The sequence below is a fragment of the Sander lucioperca genome, chromosome 1 (genome assembly GCF_008315115.2).
Source record: "Sander lucioperca isolate FBNREF2018 chromosome 1, SLUC_FBN_1.2, whole genome shotgun sequence".
Lineage (NCBI taxonomy): Eukaryota > Metazoa > Chordata > Actinopteri > Perciformes > Percidae > Sander > Sander lucioperca.
The window spans coordinates 9,864,352-9,888,975 of record NC_050173.1 but is presented as its reverse complement, the minus strand read 5'-3'; the positions used below and the strand labels follow the sequence as shown (position 1 = coordinate 9,888,975).

At 40.7% G+C, this 24,624-nt stretch overlaps 3 protein-coding genes across 5 annotated transcripts in view; all 3 read right to left on the bottom strand.

Annotated features, from left to right (window-relative positions):
* Positions 1-553: 553 nt before the first annotated feature.
* smtna (smoothelin a) lies at positions 554-4,377 on the bottom strand. Its single transcript, XM_031277797.2, has 8 exons — positions 3,920-4,377; positions 3,217-3,305; positions 2,313-2,388; positions 2,082-2,210; positions 1,946-1,979; positions 1,527-1,644; positions 1,250-1,401; positions 554-1,109 (listed from the first exon to the last, which is right to left on the bottom strand). Exons 2-8 carry the CDS (start codon positions 3,301-3,303, stop codon positions 962-964), a joined length of 744 nt encoding a protein of 247 aa, XP_031133657.1. The 5' UTR covers positions 3,304-3,305; positions 3,920-4,377; the 3' UTR covers positions 554-961.
* Positions 4,378-5,751: 1,374 nt separating this feature from the next.
* On the bottom strand, positions 5,752-12,917 carry slc35e4 (solute carrier family 35 member E4). Of its 3 annotated transcripts, none has more exons than XM_031277794.2 (3): positions 12,698-12,917; positions 10,993-11,603; positions 5,752-8,593 (listed from the first exon to the last, which is right to left on the bottom strand). In XM_031277794.2, exons 2-3 carry the CDS (start codon positions 11,582-11,584, stop codon positions 8,061-8,063), a joined length of 1,125 nt encoding a protein of 374 aa, XP_031133654.1. In that variant the 5' UTR covers positions 11,585-11,603; positions 12,698-12,917; the 3' UTR covers positions 5,752-8,060. The 3 variants fall into 3 exon arrangements, with proteins under 3 accessions (XP_031133654.1, XP_031133656.1, XP_031133655.1); XM_031277796.2 differs by lacking the exon at positions 12,698-12,917 and adding an exon at positions 11,704-11,813; XM_031277795.2 differs by lacking the exon at positions 12,698-12,917 and having other exon boundaries at positions 10,993-11,813.
* Positions 12,918-13,897: 980 nt separating this feature from the next.
* Positions 13,898-24,624, bottom strand: part of osbp2 (oxysterol binding protein 2) — a 14,750-nt gene continuing 4,023 nt past the window's right edge. The window contains exons 3-14 of the mRNA XM_031277793.2: positions 22,655-22,905; positions 22,362-22,530; positions 21,510-21,630; positions 21,340-21,406; positions 21,097-21,234; positions 20,756-21,001; positions 19,326-19,446; positions 18,590-18,693; positions 18,404-18,499; positions 17,683-17,867; positions 17,318-17,538; positions 13,898-16,397 (exon numbers count right to left, since the gene is read on the bottom strand). Coding sequence (XP_031133653.1) covers positions 16,255-16,397; positions 17,318-17,538; positions 17,683-17,867; positions 18,404-18,499; positions 18,590-18,693; positions 19,326-19,446; positions 20,756-21,001; positions 21,097-21,234; positions 21,340-21,406; positions 21,510-21,630; positions 22,362-22,530; positions 22,655-22,905 — 1,862 coding nt within the window. The 3' untranslated portion in view covers positions 13,898-16,254. The remainder of the gene's footprint in view (positions 16,398-17,317; positions 17,539-17,682; positions 17,868-18,403; positions 18,500-18,589; positions 18,694-19,325; positions 19,447-20,755; positions 21,002-21,096; positions 21,235-21,339; positions 21,407-21,509; positions 21,631-22,361; positions 22,531-22,654; positions 22,906-24,624) is intronic.

Sequence of the window (24,624 nt, the reverse complement as noted above, 5' to 3'; positions counted from 1 at the left end):
TTAAAGGAGTACAGCTATTTTTTAGTATTGCACTCCATAAAGTTGGGGGCCTCGCAAAAGACAAACGATAAAAGCAGAGTCCGAGCTCACAAAACACTGGATCCTACAATTTATAATTTACCCTTCCTGTCAGTAAATTCAATTCAATTAAATTTTATTTATAGTATCAAATCATAACAAGAGTTATCTCAAGACACTTTAAAGATAGAGTAGGTCTAGACCACACTTTATGATTTACAAAGACCCAACAATTCCAATAATTCCCCCAAGAGCCAGCATTTAGTGCAACAGTGGCGATGGAAAACGTCCTTTTAGGCAGAAACTTCGACAGACCCAGGCTTGTAAAACAGGCTTTCTGTTATAAATCTGTTATAAATGAAGTCTCAAGCCCAAACCAAACACAAATCTAAACCATTTATAACAAAGTCTTGGTCAAATAGTTTTAAATAAAACATGAGGAGTTGCTGAATATTGTATCAGGCAAATAAAACACTTTGGCGTCTACAGTACCATTTAGTTTAACCGTCAGTTATAGTTAGAGAACAACAGCATGTTTAATGGAATGGATAATATTTATTAAATGTGTCTGTAATACTTACGCCCTCAGGCCCTCAACAGCCTCATGATAACATTTGTTCCCAGATTCTCTATGGTCCTGACTGGGATTAATGCAGATGTGTAATCTCAGTGGAATGTACAGATCCGAAACACCAGCTGTCCACTGAGAGCACATAGACACCCATTAGTCTCTGCTGAGACAAACTAATACAAATACTAGGCACTGGGCATTTACATTCACATGATGCATCAGACAATTAAATACTTAATATCAATACTAAGATCATATTCAAAATGTAAATATTCAGTTGAAAAAGGTGCATAATAATATTCTTTTGATACTTATGTGTGTATTAAATTGATTATCACAGCCAATAATGAAAGCTGTCTGACTTCGCAGAGTCTATGGTCGCTTTTTGGTTTTGACCAGGCCTCTCTCCACCAGGCAGCGGTAAAACTCCTGGATGTACGTGTACACACACTTCCAGTCAGGCTCATTCATCCGGACTAAGTCATCAGCGTCCAGCAGAGGGGGGCAGCCAGCCAGCCTCCTGCAGACAGAGAGAGGGTGTCACCGACCAACTAGGGCACAGAACTGTAAAATCACTTTGTTTTTTTATCTGCAATGCACTGCTGGAGCTTGTTCCAGACAAGATGCTTTTGTTTCTTCATATAAGGAATGACAGCTCACTCTGCAGTGTTGAAAGCCAGCTGGAAATTTTCCCTAGGCTTGTTGGGGTTGAGGATGGAGTACTCGAACGCATCGGGGAAGAAGCGGTGTACCAAAGCGCAGAAGGCTATGCCGTCTTTCCAACTTGAGGAGAAGTTTTGGATGTCCACCCCCTGTTTCAGACCAGAGGGGAATCAGTTTAGACGAAATAGTGGCAGAGAATGAAACATAAGGTGCATAGCTATGTATAGCTCCACTAGGCAGTAATTCACAGACAGAAAAGTCAGGGCATGTTTACCTCATATGGCTCTGTTTTGGCCCTGCACCAGTCCAGAAGCATCTGTTTGACATTTTTAAGATTGGGTGCTACAGCAGGAGGACATTTCTGGGCTGAGGCTACAGCAGGACTGGCCTTGCTGAGAAGAAGAAACAAAGACAAGGAGATACACACAGTATGTACAGAAAAGTATAGGATTCATCTCACAGTTAACACCATGTTCAGTTCGTGGATGTGGCTACTCAAGTTTTTAAAAAAAAACTTTTGCATACAAGGCCAATATTGTTTTAATAAAAAGGTAATTATTTAGCAAAATAATAAAGGATGTGAATAAGCAAATTATGTGGGCATGTTTGCATTAAAGGAACTGCATTTTTTTACTCGTGCTTTGTGCAGCTAATGAACCCGAACATGCAAAACTGACCATACAATAGACTCACCTGCCTGCTGATGCAGAGGACTGGCCTGGTGGCTCTAACAAGATGCAGAGAATCAAATCAACATCAAGAAGCTCACATAATTTAAATGAAACATAACAATATCACAAGGTGTCCGAGAGCGTCTTTATGAACGTACTGTTTGTGGGTGGCAGCTGGTTCATGGATGCTCTGCCTATGCTAACAGCTCCACCTATTGTCCCTCCTTTGCTCAGTCCCTGCTGTCTCAAGTCCTGCTGCCTCGATCCTCGATCCTGCTCTCGTTTATCTAATGAGAGATGGTGGACAATTCAGAAAGCAAGCAAAGCAGTAGAGGAATAATGGATATATTATTATGTTAACTAGCACGGGAGCAAGTATCAGATTTTACCTCTCTTTTTCTTGAGCAGGTCCCTCAATGCAGCACGTATCACTCGTCTCTCTTCAAAATCTGTTGCTTTATCCAGCTAAAAAGACAGTTTTTAAGTAATTATTGAGTTAAAGGTCACCTAATTTAAAAAAAAAAAAAAAACAAGTGAGAAAAGGCTCACTGTCAGAGTAATGACTTAAAGTAAAATCTTCAGCACAGCAAATATAAAAAGGCTGATTTTGAATTAAGCACTAAAGGTCCAATGTGCAGGAATTTCTCCCATCTAGCGTTGAGATCATATATCGCAATCAACTCTCTCGCACCACGCAGTTCAAAGTACATATTACAGCTACGGTAGCCTTCACGCTTCAAAAAGCCGGTCTCTTGCTCTTTACAATATCCTTTTTCTTTTTCTGGGCGAAGAAGAAGACTCCTGTTCCTGAAATTTTGAATACGTGTGGTCCTCCATGTTTCCTACTTCAAACTTGCCGGGGCCAGGAAGCTACAATACCCATTAGCAGCATTAGCAGCACCTGTGAGTTTATCAAGTGACAGCGAAAACGCGAAAGGCAGAGCACGTCCTGTATGTCCCTTACCAGCTAACGTATTTCAAGATGGCGCATGAATATGGAGCGTCTACAGCAGTTCATGCGAATGCAAATGTAAAATTTCAAGCCAAAAGGAATACTTGGAATTGATGGTGGTGGTAAATATTCATGAAAAAGGACGAGTTTGTGAACGGGCAACACAGATTTTTATTATGAACAACTAAACACATTACACACTGGACCTTTAAGATTATCTGTAAGAATTACATTTTTTCTCTTTGCACAAAGGCCACTCCCTCCCTTACAACACTGTTTGCATGATACACATACATGATGGTAGACACAAACTCATTGAAAGTAACATATCATTGACTCACCATCTTGTTGAGAACCTCTTCATCCTCAATAGCAGCCAGTTCTTCGTTGGTCATCGATGCTGGTCCAGCATCAGTTTTTGACTCCATGTCTGTCCATATTTAAGATACACACATTTCTTGAGAATACTTAACAGGACAGGAACTGAAAGACATCAAGTAAACACGCAGAACCACACTTGGTCTTGTGAAAATAAAAAGAGGCAAAAGACCATCGCCTTCCTCACGTCAATGCAGCAACATAGCCTGAATAATCATATTTTTATCATTTACATAGAATTTAAAATGTTTGAATCATTTCCACAGATCTGATACTTTTAGTTATTTACAGTTAACAATGTGCAAATGTCACAGAGCATACAATCCCATTTAAATATAAACAGTTGTGTTAGTCCTAACAGACACAAACTGAGCAGCCGTGCTAAGAAATGTTTGTCTTACTGAAGTACCCCTCAGTGTATCTCTGCAACAGGCTGAGTGCAGCACAGAAGGGTCAAAAACACGTACAAATATAGTAATGTAGTGGAACGAGACCATTACTAAAAGAATGTGATAACAGCGTAAAACTATGCGCTCAGACACAATGAAAAAGGAGTCGCAGTGAAGCTTAATGGCACAAGATGGGAGGAATTAAGTCATAAAAATGTGAAAAAAATAGACACTGATAATACTGATTGGTGGCTTTTTGAGGTCTAGTGTCACTCACCTGTTTTCAGGATGCAAACTTGTGTGTCTTGTGGTAAGTCTTTGGACTTGTTAGAAGTTTTCAGCCTCTCCTCGATCCTCCTTTAGACTTGTCTGGGGAGCTGCGAGAGCTCAGTCTTGACATCACACCTCACAGCGCAGTGCTTCATAAAGATGCATGTTTGGAGAGCGAGTGGAGGTTGCTTACATGAACCACCCAAGATGGGAAGGAGGAGAAGTCTAGGTCATCCTTGGCATAATCTCTCCTCCTCTTGTCACTGCATCCTGGATGATGTCACATGAAACTTTACAGGCCCAAACTGTATTTTGTATTTGTTTTTAATTACACTTTTGACTTTGTTACGCTTCATTTGGAGGGGGCTGCAGGCAAATCTTTTGTCTGGAAAACAAAGAGTTAACAAGGGAAAAAAGTGAGGAGCACTGCCTTATTCAGGCAAAAGGTTGACCAGTGGCACCCTGTTTACAGAAGTAGAAGAATCTGTACAAGAGAGAGAGCATGCGCGCACACACACACACACACACACACACACGCTTTCGTCTGCTGTGAATCAGCTCTTTTAACTCTTTTGTGAATGCAAAATACACTAAAACTAATTTAGTGTTTCAAAGTTAAGGTAGATTTAGAGAACAATCTAATAAATCAGAAATCAGACAAATTGCTCCACCAAGTGGTGAACACTCTCACAACTGCTTCAAAATAACCTCACACTGTATGACAGGCTGAGGTCCGGTTTCACAGCAGACACTTTTGACTTGTTCTAATAGAAAAACCACAGGTGTTACTAACACGATTAATGAGGGCTGTGTTCTCTTCAAGTGTCCCAGTAAGTCACGAGAGTGTGACGGAGGGACAGCATGCACAATACCAGGACCGTGAAACTGAATCAGCTAAACTGAATTCAGACCAATTTTAAATGATCATTCACACCAGTGCTTTAAATACTGTGACATGTCAAAATAAGACCTGTTTCTGGAAAGGCATGTACTCCCGACAAAATTAGTGGACTAATCGATCAGTAGATTGACAGAAACTGTATCAGCAACAATTTCAATAAGCAATTAACTTGTCATTTTATTAAAAACAAAACATTCACTATAGTTCTAGCTTTCCAATGGGAGGATTTGCTGATTTGCTACATCATTTCAAAATGAATATGTTCTGTACTGTTGGTCAGATGAAACAGCATTTTAAATGTGTCACTTCTGGGATCTGACATCTGGGAACCTTCAATGGCTGATTTGCACAGTTTTATAGACTAAATGTGTCATCAAAATCAACAGATTAATCGATAATTAAGATAATCTTTTGTTGCATCCATAAAGGCAGCTTTATCTGAAACATTTTCACCATCTCAATGTCTTGTATATTCCTGAACGTTATTGAATATTTTAACATGTAAACGGAAAATTACTGTTAAGAATTAAGTTAAAAACTAAAATCAATCAAGAACAAGTAACAAAAGGTTAAAAAAAAAAGCCTTTCATAGCCTTTAAAATATGTAAACATGTAATTAGAAGTCACGTTTTATCAGAAAGTTGAAAAACTAAAAAGCAAAAGAAACCTAAATTAAAACTTAAATTTAATAAAAATATGTTGCACGTATGACAGTGAGACTCTAATTAAGTAATAAGGTGGTTTGTTTCGTAATTTTTTTTATTGTATCAGTCCATTGTTTTTTTTTTTCAAGCAATTGCAGATCATGTGTATATGAATCGTTCATATCGTTGTCCCTAAACAGAAGCACCTGCAGCTGCTGTTGGCATTTGAAGTATTAACCAAAAAATTTGAAAAAAATGACAAAATCAAATCACTCCTTTCTTATCTACAGTATGTCCAAATAAGGCATGAGGCAAATGTTTAATTCTTAAACCAGTACAGCTTAAACCAGCCATGTATGACTATAAAATACATTATTATCATAAAATAACTATTTACACCAAACTAGCTTTGCAAACAATTAAAACCAGTATGTACACAGGAACCGTAGGCTTTGAAGGCATCATCTTCATACCTCTGAAGTGCAAAAGTTTCTTTGCCCCACAATTATAATAATCTACTCAACATAATATCCACGAAAACACGCAGCCAAACCTGCCAAATTTCCACAAGTCTGTGATTGTTAAATTAAATTATAAAACCAAATTAAAAAAAATGGCCACTGAGGCTGTTCTGATCATAGGATATGATTATGCTTTAAAATATGTTGATATCTACTGACACAGTACAATCCAGCACATGCTGCAGGTTTCTTGTGGTTGTTGAAAAGCTGCTTGATCTCAGTCCAATATTTAATAATCTATAAAACACAAGGGCATAACAAGTCCAACAGCTGAGGTATCCAATAATGTAAAACCAGTGAAATGATCTGCTGTACATATTCTTTAAACATGTAATTGAGAATCGCTGACATCAAACTTTAAATGCGTCATATCTTTTGTTCTACTATTTTTAACTGGGATTTATGAAAAGCATATTGGGTTCATATATGATGCTCTAGACAATGCAATATTATGAATGGCACCCTTGAAATATTAAATGTGTGTGTGATACATTAAGTAAAATCTTAGCATACAATCCTGCCTGCAGTTATGCTTATGGCAAAATATGCATAAAATGGGGCAGGTGAAAAAAATCTTTGATGGCTTTGTTGTCGTTGTCTTGTGAAAGTTCAAACTGTAAGTGAGAAATTATCATGTGTGGTCAATGACAGAACCAGTATTTCGACACAGTGTGACCAAAAGAACGTTCAAAGACATTTGGTATATCATATCATACATGTAGAAGGGAGTGCACAGTAACAGACATCCTGGGTCATTTAAGATTCTTTCAGTAGCAGCGGCATGCAGTCTTCCGTTTAGTATATGTGACTTTTCTCTAAAAAGAGAGGAGAGAACAGTGCCGTCTAATATTACATGTATGCATGTGCAAGACACTTGAGGACCAAAATCCACAGCACTGTTAAGCCAGTGACTGCTATGACCATTCAAAAATAAATATTTTCTTCCACATAAATAAAATGTTTTGTCACAAAATAAAATCATGTCAATAAAATGCTTTTCAAATATTCAGAGAAAATATACACGGTCCAGCAGAGGTATTTTTTTCAAGATGTGCTGGTAACCAACTGTTTTTTTTAAATATCCCCCACAGAAATGGACAAATTAAAACTTATAGATGACATTGGTTAGGATTTAAGAAGCAACCTTAAAAGGACATCTCAGTCGTCTTTTTCCTCATCTCTTCCACAGGGAAAAGACATCTAAAGTTGAGTGACACTCCTTAGAGAACTTGTGAACCTAATTATCGAGGAAAGCTGCAGTGAGCGCACTGTTGATAGAACTAATTGGACTAATTCTACAGAGACCGCCTTGAGGACAAAATCTAGGCCTTAAGTGGGAAGCCACAGTGAGGTTCATAACGGAGGACAAAACACTGAGCTCAGGCCTCCTTTTTTAAAAGTGTGCTTCAGTAGAGGGGAAGATGTTGGCTTTGTCCATCATTGGAACTTCTGCCTCTAAATAAGAGTTGTAGCATCCTTATTTAACAAGCTTCCTGCTTCACATACCAACAACAAAAGCTGCCAAAAAAAACCAGTACCCTACCACGACAGGGCCAGGTGAATGTCAGGTAACAGTACCATTAATATATATTTTTAATACAAATTGTGCCCGTTCAGATTTGAGGCGCAATGCTGTCTGAGCCTCAACGTCACACAAGGCTCTCTGCAGCCTGCAACATCCACGACAGACACCCAAAACATTGATTAGAGCCCTCTGTCAATAAGAACGTTTTCACAGTGGAGTAGAATGAGTGACAGTTTGAATACCTCATGAGGTAGCAAACCGTTTAGTGTGCTCATGCATGCATATAGCGCTATAGGCTGTGTCTGAGTGATTTACAGATGAAGGAGAGAATTTAACCATCACAACCTTTTCCTTTCTGCAGACACTTCTGGGTTACCAGCGAAAAAATAAACTGGCACAGTGAGGAAGTAAAAAAATAAAATAAAAAGACCATATCATCAGTGATGATGGCCTTATAAGGTCACACACCCTCTGCTGCTCTCGACCACTTACAGACACACAGGGCAGAAAACTACAGCCGGGGTTTAACATTTTATTCTCTCCTTCATCCCTTCAGTTCAGTCCATCTTGTCTTCTTGTTTCCCGTCCGTTCTCTGCTGATGATATGTTGCTTCGGGTGCACTAGCTTTGTCCAAGTCCTCTCCACTTGTAGTGTTAGAATCCTCCTGTCTGGACTTTTCAGCTTTGGCCCTGCGTGCGTCCAGGAAGCTGACGATAAACTCGGAGTTCTGATAGATGAGCATGCCAGACAATGTCAGCACCGCGCCGGCACAGCTGAGGGCGGACAACTCGCTGCCGAAAAGCAGCTGAGACAACAGCAGGTTTCCCACCACGCTCAGGTTGCCGAGGATATGCAGAGTGACGGCAGAGGTGAGTGTGATGACGCTGCAGCTGGCCAGGTTGTACATGACTGAGCCCAGACAGCTGAGCAAGATAAAGACCCACAGGTGGCGGTCGTAATGAAATGGTGACTCCAGCACAGCCCAGTTTTCTAAGGCCAGAGCTGCCACGGTCAAGATGCAAAAGCTAGGAATGGACATCAGGTAGAGCAGGAACACAGAGCTGATTTTTTCCTCCTGAAGTAAGATGCCTGAGTAAACAGAGAAATGTATACAGTGGTTACAAACATGACATAGGGTTAATTGACATAGACAGTGTGTAAAACAAGGCTTTTAGTGGAGACCTTTAAACAACAAGGCGTGCAGTACAAAGTGTGTTCAAGAAAAGTAAACTTGTAAAAAAAATGAACAACAACAACAACTGCAATGACCAAGTGCTAGTTTGTCTTTTAGCTTTAGCGGCAGACTGTTACGTTGTACGTCCCGGTGTTGGAATCCTCTACAGTAAAATACAGTCACACTTTACACCGTTTAGCTGTTAGCATTTTAACCGTGTTTAATCCAGTTACTAGCTAACGGTATAGGCTAACATCAGCGTTACCTGTTGCCAAGTGTAACGTTAGTGTTAACCAGAGGGACATGCAGCGATGCTTCTGTTGCCTCTAACGTCCGTTTCGGAGCATCAGAGAGCAGCGCAGACATTTAAGTGGCATCGAAATGAGGCACCAAAATCCACGTTGCTATTCTGTCCGGTAGATACCGGTCGTTTAGGCACCGATGCTATATTAGCACGGGAGTTTAACATGCGCCATTCACGTGAACAGAAAATTGCGTTGCCTGTCTCTTTTCACGGCAACCCTCCAAAGAGATCTATCAGCCTACTTTAAGTAGCAGAGACAGTAAACATGTATTTCACACTATTATTATGGTTAACCTTTGCAATTGATCCATGATTCACATGCATTCCGAACCGTGAGTGTTGATCCGTACGGACCACGGATCAACTACTGTATATCCGTATATCTAATACCGACTCTAGAGGCATAGTGGGAGAAACAAAGTGTCTCCCCTGTGCTTTCTGACCACGGTGGGAAATCTGTAGCAGGAAAAGTTAACCCTCTCCTTGGTTTCATGTTGTTTACGGAGAAGGAGAACCAGGAAATGAGTAGGGGGAAATGCAACGCTACCGAGCCACGGCCGAGCGATGTGCGTAGCCGCGACGTGTAGTTACATTTTTTGAGAGGTGAGACGTTAGGCTACGGCATAGGGTCGGTATCTCCACATATGTACGTACGTACCCACGGCGTCGATTTAACGCAGCAGCATAAATCAGCCGCTGTAAACACTTCCAGAAACATGTGCACTACTTAGTGTGTCAGAGAAAGTTAACTGTTACAACAAGTGAGAGAGGATGAAAATAGTTTGTTGAAACTTGAGACATCGTCCAGCTAGTTTGGCGCCTCAGGATGAACTCAAATGTTTAACCATGATTAAAAATGATAGTAATGAGCAGCAGGTTCGACCTGCTCAACCTTGTTTACAAATTCTGATCTTAACGCAATGAAGGACTCAAACTTTCCTTCCTGTATATGTATTTACCCCTATTTACCAGAGCAACTTTCTAAACATGTCTGGAGTCTTGTACTGTTTGTCACTGAGCAGCTTGTACTAGAGTATTTGAACTGATGACCTGATAGTCACAAGCCTGCCCCTGAAACCGTGAGGTGCCCCTCTGCTCCTCCACGCACAAAGTTTGTAGCATTACATCCTTCAAAACTGAATATCTGCTTTAGTGTTACGTAACAATTAAATGCAGGTCCCGCCTCCATATATGCCTATATTTATTTTTAGAAACTCATTACTTTCTTTTTTCTTCTCCGACCACTATCCAAATGGAGACTGACGTTAGAAAAACTAATCCTCTGCACACTGAAACCAACTTTGAAGGAATTCCTTCCACAAATGCTTCCCTGAAAGCACTGAACATTAGATAAATGAGTACATTGGATAAGTGAAGGCACTACTCAGCCTATGACATCAATTCAAGAAAGGAATCTGTCTTTTTCCCAGGAGGTTCACTTTTTTCACTATAGCCACAACAATAGCCACACAAATGTTTTGTACCGAAAGTCTATAGTTTACTTTGTTTCACTAGGATAATCCACTCAATACAAAGCAAAAAAAACAAAAAAACAACAGTTATTAATTTATTAAAAATGAGTCAAGACATTTTAAACTGTTGTTTCTGAGCCACTGTTTCTTGAATGTAGTTTGTATAAATAGTTTATTCGGAAAACAGAAACATGGGTGGCAATGTTACCAGTCAGACAAAGGATCAGCATGTTCCCAGGGTGTGTAAAAACCCCTCTCATTCTAATTCATAGACTATTGATGTTTGTATTATGTTCCCTAAGAAACCAGAAAATATGCCACTGTGACTTTCCACCTCAATGTGTGGGTGTGTTACTGGAATGAGAGGCGAATCACTGAATAACTAAAAGTTCTAGGACCACAGAACGGGTGTTGTGGCATGAGATTCAATTTCCAGTAATAAACTTTTTTATTATAATTTTTTTTAAACTTACAATGGCTTCTTTCTATAGCGACAACAAAAACACAACAAAATGTAAAGTCAACAGTTGGTACTTACTCTGCTGAATGGACTTGACACCCCTCAACATGGTTGCTGCAAACACAAAGAAGCAGCCGGTCTGATCAAACTGGACCTCTCCCATGATGCCGAAGGAGGCTCCCAGGCAGATGGGCATCATGGCTGTGTATTTGAGGATGTGATGTTGTTTGCCCAGGATTAATGTGGAGATGGCCAAAGTAAAGAGCGGGGTGGTGGTATAGATCATTTGTGCAAACGACAGCTGGACATAGTTCAGACCCATGTTCCCAAAAGCGATACTGGCACAAAATGTCAGACTCAACAGGAACACCTTACATTTTGCACTGTGGGTCAGGTCCTGCTCCTCAGCCCCTCTGTGGCGGATCACCCGCAGTTTGATCAGCCCATAGTCCACCACTATGGCTGTCAGCATGTGCAGCGCTGACAGCAGCAGAGGGTACCTGAAGTTGTAAACGGCAAATATCCATTTGTTGAGGCTGGAGATGGTGGTTCCCGTCACCAGCCAAACAATAACAGCTGACAGCAGATGGAGCATCTCTGCGGGTGGCCTCCTTCTGCCTCTCTCTTGCAGAGTCGCCTCGCATTTTGAGAAGCCATCGGCGTTGATCATGTTCGTATCATTGTCCTCTCTGAAAGAAAAACACGTGTTGAGTTCGTACCTCTGATCTCCAACTGAAATGTAGATCAAACCGGCAAGTTTGGGGCTAACTTATAATTCGCGTAAATAACCTGCGACACAGCTGTTTTTCTTCTCTGCCAGTCTTTACTGTTCAGTAAACCTGAATTTTTCAGCACCGCCTACAGACACGTGTTTCTATTTTGCATGACTGGCTTGTGTAACTTACTCCGCGCAGGCAAAATGCCATATGCTGGACCATAAAGACAGACGGGGGAGGAATGAGGAGAGCTGTTCAGGGCGGGCTGAAAAACAGCACGCGTCTTCTCCGCGACTGAGGGGATTGGTTATTCTAATACATGCAGCAATGACGGCGACGACTTCAGTGATGCACCAAAAACCTCAGCACTGTAGTAAACAACATGGAGCGACTTAGGTAACGATACTGGATGTGCTTGTAAATTAATCTTATAAATATCAGACATCGCAGCAGCAGCTCATCTTACATGGGGAATTTTCTCCACGCTTTAAAAAGCACCTTACTTCATTGCCCGATGAGATCTTGTGATTTCCTTTCCCAGCACTGTAGCAGAGGGAAACCCTGACGACTCGCACTATGTTACACAACATGTAAAACGTTAGTAAAGCGTTAGTTTGACAGCGGTTTCATGCTGGGCGTCTCGGTAACGTTAACACAACAAGAGAAAAACAGTCCCTTTGTCTGACAAAATAAAAGGGTAACGTTAAGGTGGGTTAAGGTAGCTGACCTCTGCTACGGACTGTCACTTGACACCAGCTGAATGCCTTTCTGCGCTCGTGCTGTCATGCTCTCATAATACATCCATGGTCATGCAAGGTAGCGCGCACTTCACTTGTTAGCTAACGTAAGGGTTGTTAGCTATAAAACAGTTCTTATAACGTTAACACGTCCATGATCATGCTAAGGTAGCGCGCACTTGTTAGCTAACGCAAGGTTTGTTAGCTACAAAACAACAACCGTCACTCTGACTCGACGCGGTGTTAGCCTACATTTGTTAAGTGGACATTAGCTATACTAACGACTGTGACAGTGACATTTTCTGAGAATTTGAGTTTCGTCGTTTTTACCTTGTTCTTCGACGAGTAGCTACATTGACAGCACTGGCAGCATCCCTAAAATCTCCTTCAGTCGGTCAGCGTGCTGCTGTCAGACCGGTGACAAGCCGAGGCGGCGGACGCGCTGTGGTGTCATTGGATATTCTGTTTAAAGGGCCATGCCGCTTATTTATGGGCGGCCGCATGCATTGACATATACTGTACATGTTTATGGCTGCATGGTGCAAGCTGAATGCAACCTCACTTGTGCAGATTTTGAAGTGTTGGAGCTGTGAATCCAATGAAAATGACGAATTGCCTTTCTGTTATCATATGAAGTGTTCAGGGTGAAATAGGAAGCATACATTAGCCAGCAACAGCAGGGTTTAATTTGCAAAATGCAAATAATGACCTATAAAAGATGCATATGTTCTTTGTTTGACTTTTGGAGACATCACTACAATACCACCATCCCATTCAACTCAGAGTTCCTTCCATGCACAGGCACATACTCTCACTACAGTTCAGTTCAGACAAAGTATAAATCATCACATATACCACGAGGAAATGCAGATGGTTTACTTTTTCTTTGATTAAATTCACCATGGGGGTAAATCAATCAAACTACTAATACAAAAGTTCAGACTAACCAAATCAGTCTTATCCTGTACCATCTCTTAAAACCTGTATTCTGTTTATTGTTTTGATTTTGTTATGAACTTTGTGGAGTTTTAAAAGGTACCACAAATATAAAATTATCATGTTATATAGTTCTGGGAAAGAAGCATTTATGGAAAGTCTAGATATCCACATTTCCTTTAGCATATCTTAAAACTTAGTTAGCACACCTTTTATTTATCATCAGATGAGACATTTCTGTTGTCTGGTTTGTTATTTTGCACTTATGACAGCAGCTGGCATTCAACCTCAAGATTACCAAGATAAAGATGAGGGTGGTGATGGTGCAGTGGATATGACACATTCCTTTGGTGTGGGAGATCTGGGTTCAATTCCCACTGCAATACATCCACCATGTATATATAGCAACTGTAAGTTGCTTTGGATAAAAGGGTCAGCTAAATTAATTGTAAATGTATTGTTGGCCTCGAGGCATCATGACAGACACTGTTTCTCTGGATATCTTCTGTATCATCTGTCCCTTGTGAATTAAAAGATGTACAGTGCTGTGGAGATGGGACATGAACATTGGTTTGACAGAAAATAACAGCAAGGTGACAGCTTTATGTTTTTATTTGATTGCTCAAAAATACATAATTTTCGAGGTCATTGGGCACAAAAGGTGAGTTCACATCATGTTTCAGTAAGAGTCCACAAACTATTAGCTAGGTGAAGAGGCTTTCCTCTACAGCACTATTAAACCATGCATAGCTATATGTTGCCATGGAAACCTTTGTGATTATGTAGCATGTATCACCTGCAGGAAAACATAACATTGTGCTTTATTTGAACAACACCTTACTTGCATCATCAATATTGTATATCTTATGAACTTTTGTTCATAATTTAATTTCCCCAACATCTTATTCACTGGTATATAATCTTGACTCCATTTAAGATTACGTATACACAGATAGAGTTTAAGTGCCCAAAATGTGAATGTTCAAGTAATGTGAAACAGTATTTTCTTACAGTGATTATAAATGAGGCAATTCTATTTCTATTCTATTCTTGCTATATACAAGCCAAAAGCAACCAGGCAATTATACATGTGCATCATGCCCCTTTATAAAACACAGTAAGCTGAAAACCATAAATAAATAAGTTAATATTGGACACACAAAAAAACTCAGCATATGGATTGCTAAGTCTTCTTTAATTGTTATCTGGTCCTTGACTAATAAATAATAAACTGTATGAATCTGATTTATTTACATAATTATAATTATAAGCTAATGGAATACTGTTACCAAAACATCCTTTTTGTGCTGCTTAAACACGTCTCTGACCTGGGAGTATTTGACTAGTTGTGTTATGGCTGACATGTCCAAATAAAGCAATTTTAGGATAGAAACCACTCATAGAGCTAGCCATTTCTAATGTTTTTACTATGGGAAACAAGTTTGTTGCTACTTACCAAGATGATAAACCCTGATATTTGAGTAAAATTCACCAAAAAAGATTCACCCTGAAGTACACATGTAAATACCTTCAAAAAGAAAAAATAGCCTGCCGGTCTTCTATAATCTGTACAGAATCTCAGAGAGTCTCACAGAGTTTGGATGCACTGGTTACTAGTGGCTTACTACTTCATTACATAACTAAGGCTAAAATAACCATTAAGCACCAATATAATTCCTTGCGGAAGAAAATCCCCCAACAGATTTGTACTTCAGTCTTAAGATATTCAAATTGATACTCCAGTAATTTACTGTTGCAATTCCAATAAGTTTGGGGATTTGTGAGAGACAAATTTCAAAAGGGAGTGGTCAAAATATATGTGGTCGAGATATCCTGACTTTGAGTCCTACATTTCCCATACTGCAACTCAATGGTGTCTTTAGTTAGAACTTAGCAGCTTGGTAGATTTTTCAAACTGCTTGTTACAAATTTGTACAAGTCCAAGCCGAGATTACTCAAGTGACGTCGCTTTAGTCAGTTTCTCTGACTTGACAAAGCTCTTCCAGAGCCTGTGAAAACGTTATACAACTGTTTTCACAGGATGTGTAGTAATCTTCATATGAGGAAATGGTGGAGTGCCCCTTTAATGCAAACAGAAATATAATTTCAAGATCATGTGGAAAGCAGTGGTTGTCCATAAAACAGCATGACAAATTCAGTCAGTTGTCCTTTCAAAGAGAATGTCATCTACCTTGGTTTTCAGGGCCCGGTAGCTGCTCGTTAGAGGCCAGTCAGACTGGACAATAACTGTTAATCCTTCAAATACAGTTTAGCAATAGTAAAAATTCCCAAGAATCAATGGGGTTCAATAAATAAAGTTTTGCTGTGAAAAAGCCTTTAAGCGCAGAAGAATGCATAGTCCTGCTACAGTCCTTTAAAAGCCTGGTGTCTCTGTCAGAGCCCAGCATGAGGAACATGTTGTTCCAGCTCCGAGGAGAACAAGACATTTAGCGCTCGTACCAGAACTTCCGCGGCCCTCCTCCCTGCCCCCAAGTTATCCCTCATACACACCCATTGAAACGTGTATGTCGTACGTACGTTGGTGCAGAAATCCTTCCTCTGTAAAGCGTATGTCTATCTTTCAGCCCCACACACACACACACACACACACACACACACACACACACACACACACACACATACACACACACATTAGAACTCTATGTACTCTCATAAATCAGTTCTTTATGGTGCTGAATAGGCGTATACACAATACACAAAATGAGGCCATGCATTCTGAAAACAAAAGTTATAGAGCAGAAGAGTAGATTAGTAAGTGGAAGTAGGAGCTTGTTTTGTGCTTGAAAATCTGGGAGTGACAGCCACTTTATACAGCTGGCTCACTCACTCTCTTACACACACACACAACTGTCCATAACTTACGGAGTATCCTTAGATCAGGAAAAACCACTCAGCCTGTCTGATGCCACAGTGTAAGGGCAACTTTTGTCCTAGAAGATCTCAGGGCATTGGCTCCAGTCCTGTCTGTCTTTGGCCTCCCAGTAGCCGCCCCTGTAGATGTAGGTGCTTTCTCCCGTTGTATCGTCTGTCCTCTTCTCAAACCACAGTGGCTGGTAACCTTCGATGTCTTGCCCTAATGACACAGAAGCATGTATTCTTAAGGCATTGCTCGAATGTGTCCTATTTTCCAGAATATCACAATGTCTTACTTTCTCCTTTCACTCTAACTATTGCACCCATCTTGGAACATAATCTGAACTCTGTCAGGAGAAAGCTGAATCCAAATTACAGGCATTCACTTCGTCCGAAAGGCTTCTTTGTAATCTTACAATTACTGCCAGATCTGCAGGTAAGGTGATTTTAAGCTTTGACTGTATATGTCCCACTTTAAGAAATAGACAAAAACATTTTAGTTTAAGGCTATAGTAAAAATTATGGATGAAGCTCAGTAACCTTTATTCTTGTTGGATGCAAATTTAGATTTTGCTGTTGCCCACGGCCAGTGGTTAAACCAACATCTGTGTTGAAGGTAATGTGAATGACATGTAAGAGGTAAAAGGCAGAAACTCTATCTTAAAGATCCCCTCCAGACATGTTTTACTGTATTACTATACATAGAATGACAATTTGTGTCTGACACAAAAAAGTTAAATTTTACAGTTAAAAAATCTTAATCATATCTACTCCTTCTCCTTTCTTGAACAATCCAAAACTATTGGATACAAGATGTCTCCTACTTCACTTAAAGAAATCCACTCTGTGTACAGTATGTGCACTGAAGGTTTCAGTTTCCACGTCGCATTTGTGTCAATTGCATACTGGCCCTAGCGTCCAAACTAGTTGTGATGTCATAAAATCCTGCTTATACGTTTATGTGTTAAACTCAGATTTAAACTGAGCAGATACATTTGAAAAGATCCTCTAGTCTCAAACTGCACATACGTCATTCTGCACAGTGAAACTCAAACATCTGAATGAAGTAACAATAAGCGAAACACATTTGAGTGGAGAGGGACTTTAATCCTTCTTGCTCTTGGGTTTCCTTGTTCTCACCTTCCTCCAGGGCCTGATTGGCTTGCGCCTCCCTTCTTTTCCTCTCCAGCCTCTGACACTCCTCCAGACGCTGCTTTTGGGTGTTTGCTTCATCCCACACACCTGCCTCCATTAGTCGCTGGTCTGGCCGCAGACGACTGTCAGTGGGCGCAATACCCTCTTCTGGCTCATTGAGAGTCAGAGCCAAGGAGGAGAAAAAGTGCATGTTCTCTGCATTATCTCTGGAGAGCGAACGATAGAAGAGAAATATATATACAAGATATATAAGATAAATAGGAGAGGGCAGACGACAAAGGGGAGTAGGTTGAAATGCCACATTCAATCTTCAAGGTAAGGTAGAAATGTGTTAGATAAGATTGACATACGGGAGAGGATATTTTTTCCACAACAGTTTGGGCTGAAGGGTCTGATAAACTGTCTTTTGTTTGCCTTCAGAGCCTCCGCATCCTTGGCTGCTGTCCACTATTTTGGCACTCTCCATCTTGTCGTCCCAGGTTCCTGACAGGATGTAACGGGCTGTGCCCTCTCTGTCCTCTATCACTCCTGTCACCTAGAAACACCAAAGAAGATCACACACAGGAATAGATCACTTATATTCACTCTCTGACTGCTAGGCACTGACATATTCACAGCTGGGTACTACTTTCCTTTTATTAAATTCTAATTTGGACAGCTCCTTCACATTTTGAGTGTGTTTAAATCATATATCAATTGTGCTCATTAGACTATATCAAACAGAAGAAAAGTTTAATCTGCTCCTCACTAGCTGATGAGTCTGTGACTTCCTTCTGGATAGAAGCTTATGACACAAACATAAACGTTTTTTTAGGAATAAGACATCTCGTCAAGGTTATCCACACTGGTAAGCACTAAGAGGATACAAGATTTATTAAACATATTAAGTACCAATATTAGACAAGAGTGACGCAAAAAGTGTTTCTTGACACAGTCATGTGTAGCTGTAGTGTAAAACTGTGTAAATGCAATGAAATCTGAATGAAGACAACCAACAAAGATGGTAGTTACTGCTACCTGTCTGTTGCCCATCTGAAACAACTCCCTACAGAATGGAAACAACAGACTTACTTTACGTGGGACTTCTCTGGAGAAGTAGCTGTAGGGGGAGAATTTGAGACGGCAGGTGTCCTTGGTATTGTTGTTGACAATGTCAATGTCCCCAGACTGCCAACAGCAACAGACAGGAAAACAAATTACTTTCCTCAGTAACACACACACACACACACACAAAGAGAGAGAGAGAGGGGGGCACACCTGATCAATCCAAAGTTTCCCCACAATAATGTTGTGCACCGTTGAAGTCACTTTGCTCCACACGTAGTGGTTTCCACTTGAGTGGAACTGCAGGTGAATGTTTCCTACAGTGAAATGTGAAAAGTGATGTGACGGAAGACACATAAACATCAAAAAGGTGAATAACATTACAGTTTCATAATTACTTGAATATGGTGAATTATTCATGACCTTATGGAATGGACTGAACAATGACATCAAAAATGACATCAAACAGAGCCATAATATCATTCAGTTCAAAAATAGATTAAAGAAATCAATACTTGACCAATACAGAAAAGAATAGTCCGAAACAGAGGAATGGAATTGTAAGGTAAAGGTATTGTTGTATTGTTATTGTAAGACCTGAAAATGTCTAAAAATCTATTTGCTTTGTAATAATATGATTTTGTGAAATAGGGGCAAGACCAAATAAGCTATTTGCTTCCGCCTGCTCCTTCTCGAACTAATCCTTTTTTAATTTTTTAGTTTTTTGTTAAATTCTGATTGTTTGTGTTTTATTTTGTGGTTTTAATTTGTTTGTTTTGTTTTCTTTTGCAACATTGTTGATTGTTCGAGATAAATAAAATGAAAATGAAATGAAATGTTCCAACAAATATTTTGTGTGTATTTACAGGTCGTATCTGGCTTGTAGTAGTACATATTATACTGTATAGTGATTGTCAGCATGAACTGCATCAATTTACTTGTTTCTTACCTAATGGCATGACAGAAATATATTTCCCACGAAACTTGCTATCAATAGTGATGTGCTGCCATAGGGTCCATCCTCGCTGTGACGTCACATGGTGGGCAGCAGCTGGTGGGTGATGACTGACCTGTGGGTGAATGGTATTAGCTGTTGCCAGCAGAGGCAATATAGACGTCATAATGTATTTATGTTTTCGTTCTTCACTGCGTTGTGTGTAAAATATACCCGTAAAGCCAAATTTCCATTGGGCACGTCTGCGCTGCCTTCTAGAGGCGCCGCGACCCCCCATGAACAGTCACAGCCATTCAAATCAATGCTTGATATTCCACCACCCGCGTCACGGCGCGTAACAGAAGCGTGCGAGAAGCGGCTCTCCACTCCACTCCGCTAAAGATACGCACCAGGTCTATTTTAACGCGAGGCGCGGGGCGTTCTATCAGACGGGCAGGAAGTGAAACAGCGAAAGCATCCAGTCAATTTACCAAAAGACAACCCCCAATATCGCATAAGTCTCCTCTTGGACAACGGGAGATTTATCTTGGTAGTGGAAAAACATTAGACTGGGTGATGATGGAGCAGTGGATATGACACGTGCCTTTGGTGTGGGAGACCTGGGTTCGATTCCACTGCGATACATCAACCAATCCCTGAGCAAGACACTTAACCTCTAGTTGCGCCAGAGACGTGTGGCCTCTGACATATATAGCAATTGTAAGTCGCTTTGGATAAAAGCGTCAGCTAAATGACATGTAATAAACCCAGCCCGATCTGCTGGTGATTTGATTTCGCCCTGCAGCTCAGGCTGGAAACCTGTACGTTTAGCTATCCTGCTTCCGTTACAATTTTCACCTGGCGCGCTATTGGCGGGTTTAACACGATGACAATAGAGAAGCGACCAAGCAGCTTTTTGTTTACATTCAACAAGCCGGCCACCGAAGCGCAGCAACCCGTTGATGCCGCTGTCGCTGCTACTTCACCCGGATCGTTGGTCTGATTGGTTGAAGGACTATCCAATTGCGTACAGAGTCATTTGAACTATGCCCGTTGATCACGCCTCTTGTGCAGTAGAAAATACAGAGCACACTCCCCAGACTAATGGCCAATCTTAAAAGATAGAGCTTGGTCTGGTGATAGCCAAACTAGAAAAACATAGACAATAGACATCACAAACCCTTTTTATAAGGAAAGAACTCCAGAAAAGAGAGGGCATGGAGTTTAACTGTAGGAGTGCCTGGAGTGGATGGTAGATACTAGCTTAATAAACACGTGATTATTCTTTCAAGTACTTGTAGAGACAATAAAATCTGCGAGTCGTGCAGGCAAGACGCTCCGCTTCTGAGACGCTCCCGGTGTGGTATGAACAGAACAGCTTACACGCAACACAAACGCGCCTGGTGGAAAATCTGGGTAAGGATATGCGTCTGTGTTTGTTTCACCTGCTCAGAGATGGAGCGATAACCATACTCCTCCAGTCGGTCCAGCTCGTAAGTCTCGCCCAACAGAGGGTTAAAGGGCTTGGCTGTACGATGGACTGTGGTGGAGTAGGAGGAGACAGAAAAGGCCGCCACCAGGCACATTTGCTCCAGAGTGGAGTCACAGCGAGCTGCCCGGTCTAGAAGCTCGCTGTACTCCAGATCCTCCGTCAGACGCTGCAGCATCGACAACGGCTCGTTGAAGTTTACCTGCAATCCCACACAGACAGAAAAGGTTTTTTTGTAAGTCAATCAAATTCGAAAACTATATTACAGCCAATTTGTACTGTATGTTTTTCATTTACAGGCATGGGTATCTTGGACAGGTCTTTGCCAATACAGTTCTTCATGATGCTCCACAGGTTAAGGGAATAATTGGGTTTGTCAGGAATGCGACTGCGTCTTGTTCTTCGTAGCTGCATGTGGTTGGTGCCTGAGCTGTCCTGAAAAAATATGACAACATTTTAAAATGTTTTTAACTTTAGTGTAATGCATATGGGTGTATATAGCAATAAGGACTAAGAAAACTGAGCATGCTTTGGACCTACATTCTCATTGTGAGTCCAGTCATTGGACATTCTTCCGCTCATCATACTCTGATTACTTCCTGAGCGCCTGAGAGAAAGCAACATCATTAAAATACAGTTTAAAGTAACTGTGCTTGTGGCTGATCAAGAACACAGCTCTGATATCGGTCTGTATAGAGATGATTTCTTACTTGTGCTGTATGTTGCCACTAGCAGTCACAGTTATGAATGCAGGGGAGTCCTCCATGGCATCGAAGAACTCTGCCTCTTCATTCTCGTCACTCGCGTCCCCCTCCTGAGACCGCTCCACACCTACAGCAACAAACACAGGAGAACGGGATGGGTTATCTGAGTGTTTTCAGTATACAAATCATACATATTGAGGTGCTGCTTTACAAGGGGTCTCGCGTATTATTACCATAATACGCGAGACTCGATTCAACTTGATTATCATTGCTTAATTGTTTGCATCTGATGCTTCAGCAGTTATTTGGCCTGTAAGTTGCTTTATGTTGCCATGAAAACTCAAAAAATAGGGAATAGTAGTGGCAACCTAGTTGCTGCCTTGATTACAGCTATAAGTAGCAACCGTTGTAAAATAATTTAATGTAGCTAAAAAAAACAAGTCTAAAAGATTATGAGAATATATGCCAAACAAAAAAACTGTGCTAACAAAGAGGAATAGCTGTGACAAAAAGACCCTCGACAACACTAATTGGAAGGCATTCAATGAGCTATATGATTCACACGCTAATATCTATGGCCTCAAAATGTGTGTTCAATTAGCAAATATGACAATCTGAACTTAAAACAAATATTATACCTGTCACTTAACTGGTAGTTTAGGAGGGCTGTTTTGTTGTTAGGTATTTCTTTTACTTTCTATGTAGATAAATGCACTAAAGATTGAGATATGATAAGTCTGACTGAGCCACATTTCTGTAGTAGACATGCATCACTAATACTGGCCAGAAGAGGGCCATATTCTTATTCTGTGTAGATTATACTTTGCCTTTCACACTAAAGAGAGTGATGTGTCTCACCTGTATATGAGGTGGGATTCTCCTTCCAGGCTCTCTCTAAGCTGTTGTGCTGTTTGGCTAACTGTTCGATGGTCTCCTCCAGATGGTGACGCTGCTCTCTCTCATACTGCAGGGTCTTTTGCCACCTCCGGCTTTGGGATTCTGCCACGTCCAGAAAGTCACGACAAACCTAAGGGTGTGAATACAACACACATCAAAGCCCTCAAGCTGCATTCCCTCTTTAAAAGAGACAACTGACCAGTCTCCCGTTTACAGTAGTCATACTGGCGGAGGCTTGCATCGTGGGAACTCACATTGATCATAGCATTGGAGGTGATGCGGAAAAGGGTGGCTCGCTCATTAACAGATTTCACTCTGTCTGTGCTGTCAGCGGAGCCACGCAGTTCCTCAAGTTCGCTGAGGGAGCGCTGGAGGGCGGCGCCGTGCTTTCCTATCAGCTCATTACAGGTGCTCAGGTCATCTAGCTTGCTGGCCAGAGTCTTGAGCACCCCTTGGGTTAGGACTCGGTCCTCCTGAGGCAAAGGGCCTTCATCTCCTGAATCATCTTTACACAAAGACAAAAAAGAAAGGCCGTGCACAAATTACATAATTTACCTAATATGATGGGTATCATTAGAGGTTATTATGTCTCAAAAAATTGGGTGTTTATGGTGGTGTAATAATATACTGTAGTAAACAGTACACCTCTTATCAGACATTTGGAAAGCTATTTTAATACTCTAAATTTTTTTTTTTTAAATGATTTGAGAGAGTGTTTGTGAGGAACGGATGGAGGAAGATAATCACAATTCACACCCTGATCCCCCAAACCCCTTCCTCTACAAGATCCGAAAGCTGTGAATGAACACCGTTGCCCTGGAAACGTAGGCCTGTGCAATCAGGAGGATAGGCTATTTTTAGAAAAAGAAAAAGGGAAAAAAAAGGATGACGCACTTCCCTTTTCCTCCTCCCTTTCTCTCTTTCTCCCCCTTGTTGGCATGAGCTGAGCTGATCAGTCTCAGGGATTTGAGAAGGAGAGCAGGGAGACTGGACTGATTATTTAGTATCATACTTGGTCTGCTTGTTGATTATAGCTAAATCACTATTATGAGTGAAATTTTCAAATCAAAAACACCTTTTATGGTATGGCTGCACCATGACATGAAATGGAGACTGTAGATGATTGGTGCATATTTTTATACATATTTTCTTGTAATTCAGCCTGCCATATTTAAAACTAAACCTTGGGATTTTGACTAGACTTTTAAATAAATTCTGAGGCTTTGACTAGTGCTTGTCCACACAATCTGTTTGTAAAATGGATCAGCCAAAAAGTCTGTCGGTTGGAGAGAGTAATAGAGCAAACTATGCTCTATTATTAAAGCGTCTGAGTGAAAATAGACATTTAAAAGATTCAAGATGCCTATAAAGCTCTACTGTCATTAGTACAATTTTAGATAACAGCTGGTTTAATGCTCTAGATATGTCTGCTCCGTCATATGTAACTGATTGTGTGTGTAATGTTGACTGAATCTAGGCCAGTGTCTGCATTCCCTGTGTATACCAAAGCAAGGAGACAAACTACTACCACTATTAAAGGGGAAAAGAAATAAAAACAATCAGGGCAAACTGGAATTACAAAGTCTCAGGAGGAGAAGATTAAAAATGAGAGGGTAAAATAAAATAAATCCTTCAGGCATCTGTAATGGTTTCATGACCCATATACAGTAGACAGAAAAGGATCTCACTTGACTTATTGTGCTCAAGGTGTTAAAACACTATATTCTAAATTTGATCCAGCTGCTATTTATCTGGAAGTGCACTTATTCTTAAAGCCATAAAACACAATAACATATATGTATGGGAGAGGCTTACTGGTCTGCTCTGTGTACTAATGGGTTATTTTTCACACAGGACACTGGAGAGTCAAATTGGTGACTCATCGTTGAATCATGAAAACACACCCACAGCAGGTGATAGCAGTAGCACCAATATGGACAGTGTTGGAAGAGAGAATCAGAGAAAATCAGGGGATGCACTGTAAGCTTCTGCAATATAGATGAAGCAATCAAAGTCTGACTGTAATATGCTGAAAGCTTGCTGTAGCACAACCTGAGCTACACTTTTCCTCCTTGTTAACAGTTATTTGGATTCACACTCACATATGTTAAACTTTCACCCTGGATTCAATGGTTGTCAGAGAGGTTTGATTTTATATCACAACAAACCTATGTCATGCCCAGCTCCCAATCCTAGGTCATGTTTTCAGTTTTCTTTCACATCC

What these genes read in the sequence shown, in the direction of transcription:
- smtna (XM_031277797.2), bottom strand. Translation starts at nt 3,303, where the DNA reads ATGGAGTCAAAAACTGATGCTGGACCAGCATCGATGACCAACGAAGAA. An exon ending in AAGAGGTTCTCAACAAGATG is followed by an intron (nt 2,389 to 3,216) that starts GTGAGTCAATGA and finishes CTGTCTTTTTAG; the next exon opens with CTGGATAAAGCAACAGATTT. An exon ending in CCTGCTCAAGAAAAAGAGAG is followed by an intron (nt 2,211 to 2,312) that starts GTAAAATCTGAT and finishes ATCTCTCATTAG; the next exon opens with ATAAACGAGAGCAGGATCGA.
- slc35e4 (XM_031277794.2), bottom strand. Translation starts at nt 11,584, where the DNA reads ATGATCAACGCCGATGGCTTCTCAAAATGCGAGGCGACTCTGCAAGAG. An exon ending in TGTCAAGTCCATTCAGCAGA is followed by an intron (nt 8,594 to 10,992) that starts GTAAGTACCAAC and finishes CTGTTTACTCAG; the next exon opens with GCATCTTACTTCAGGAGGAA.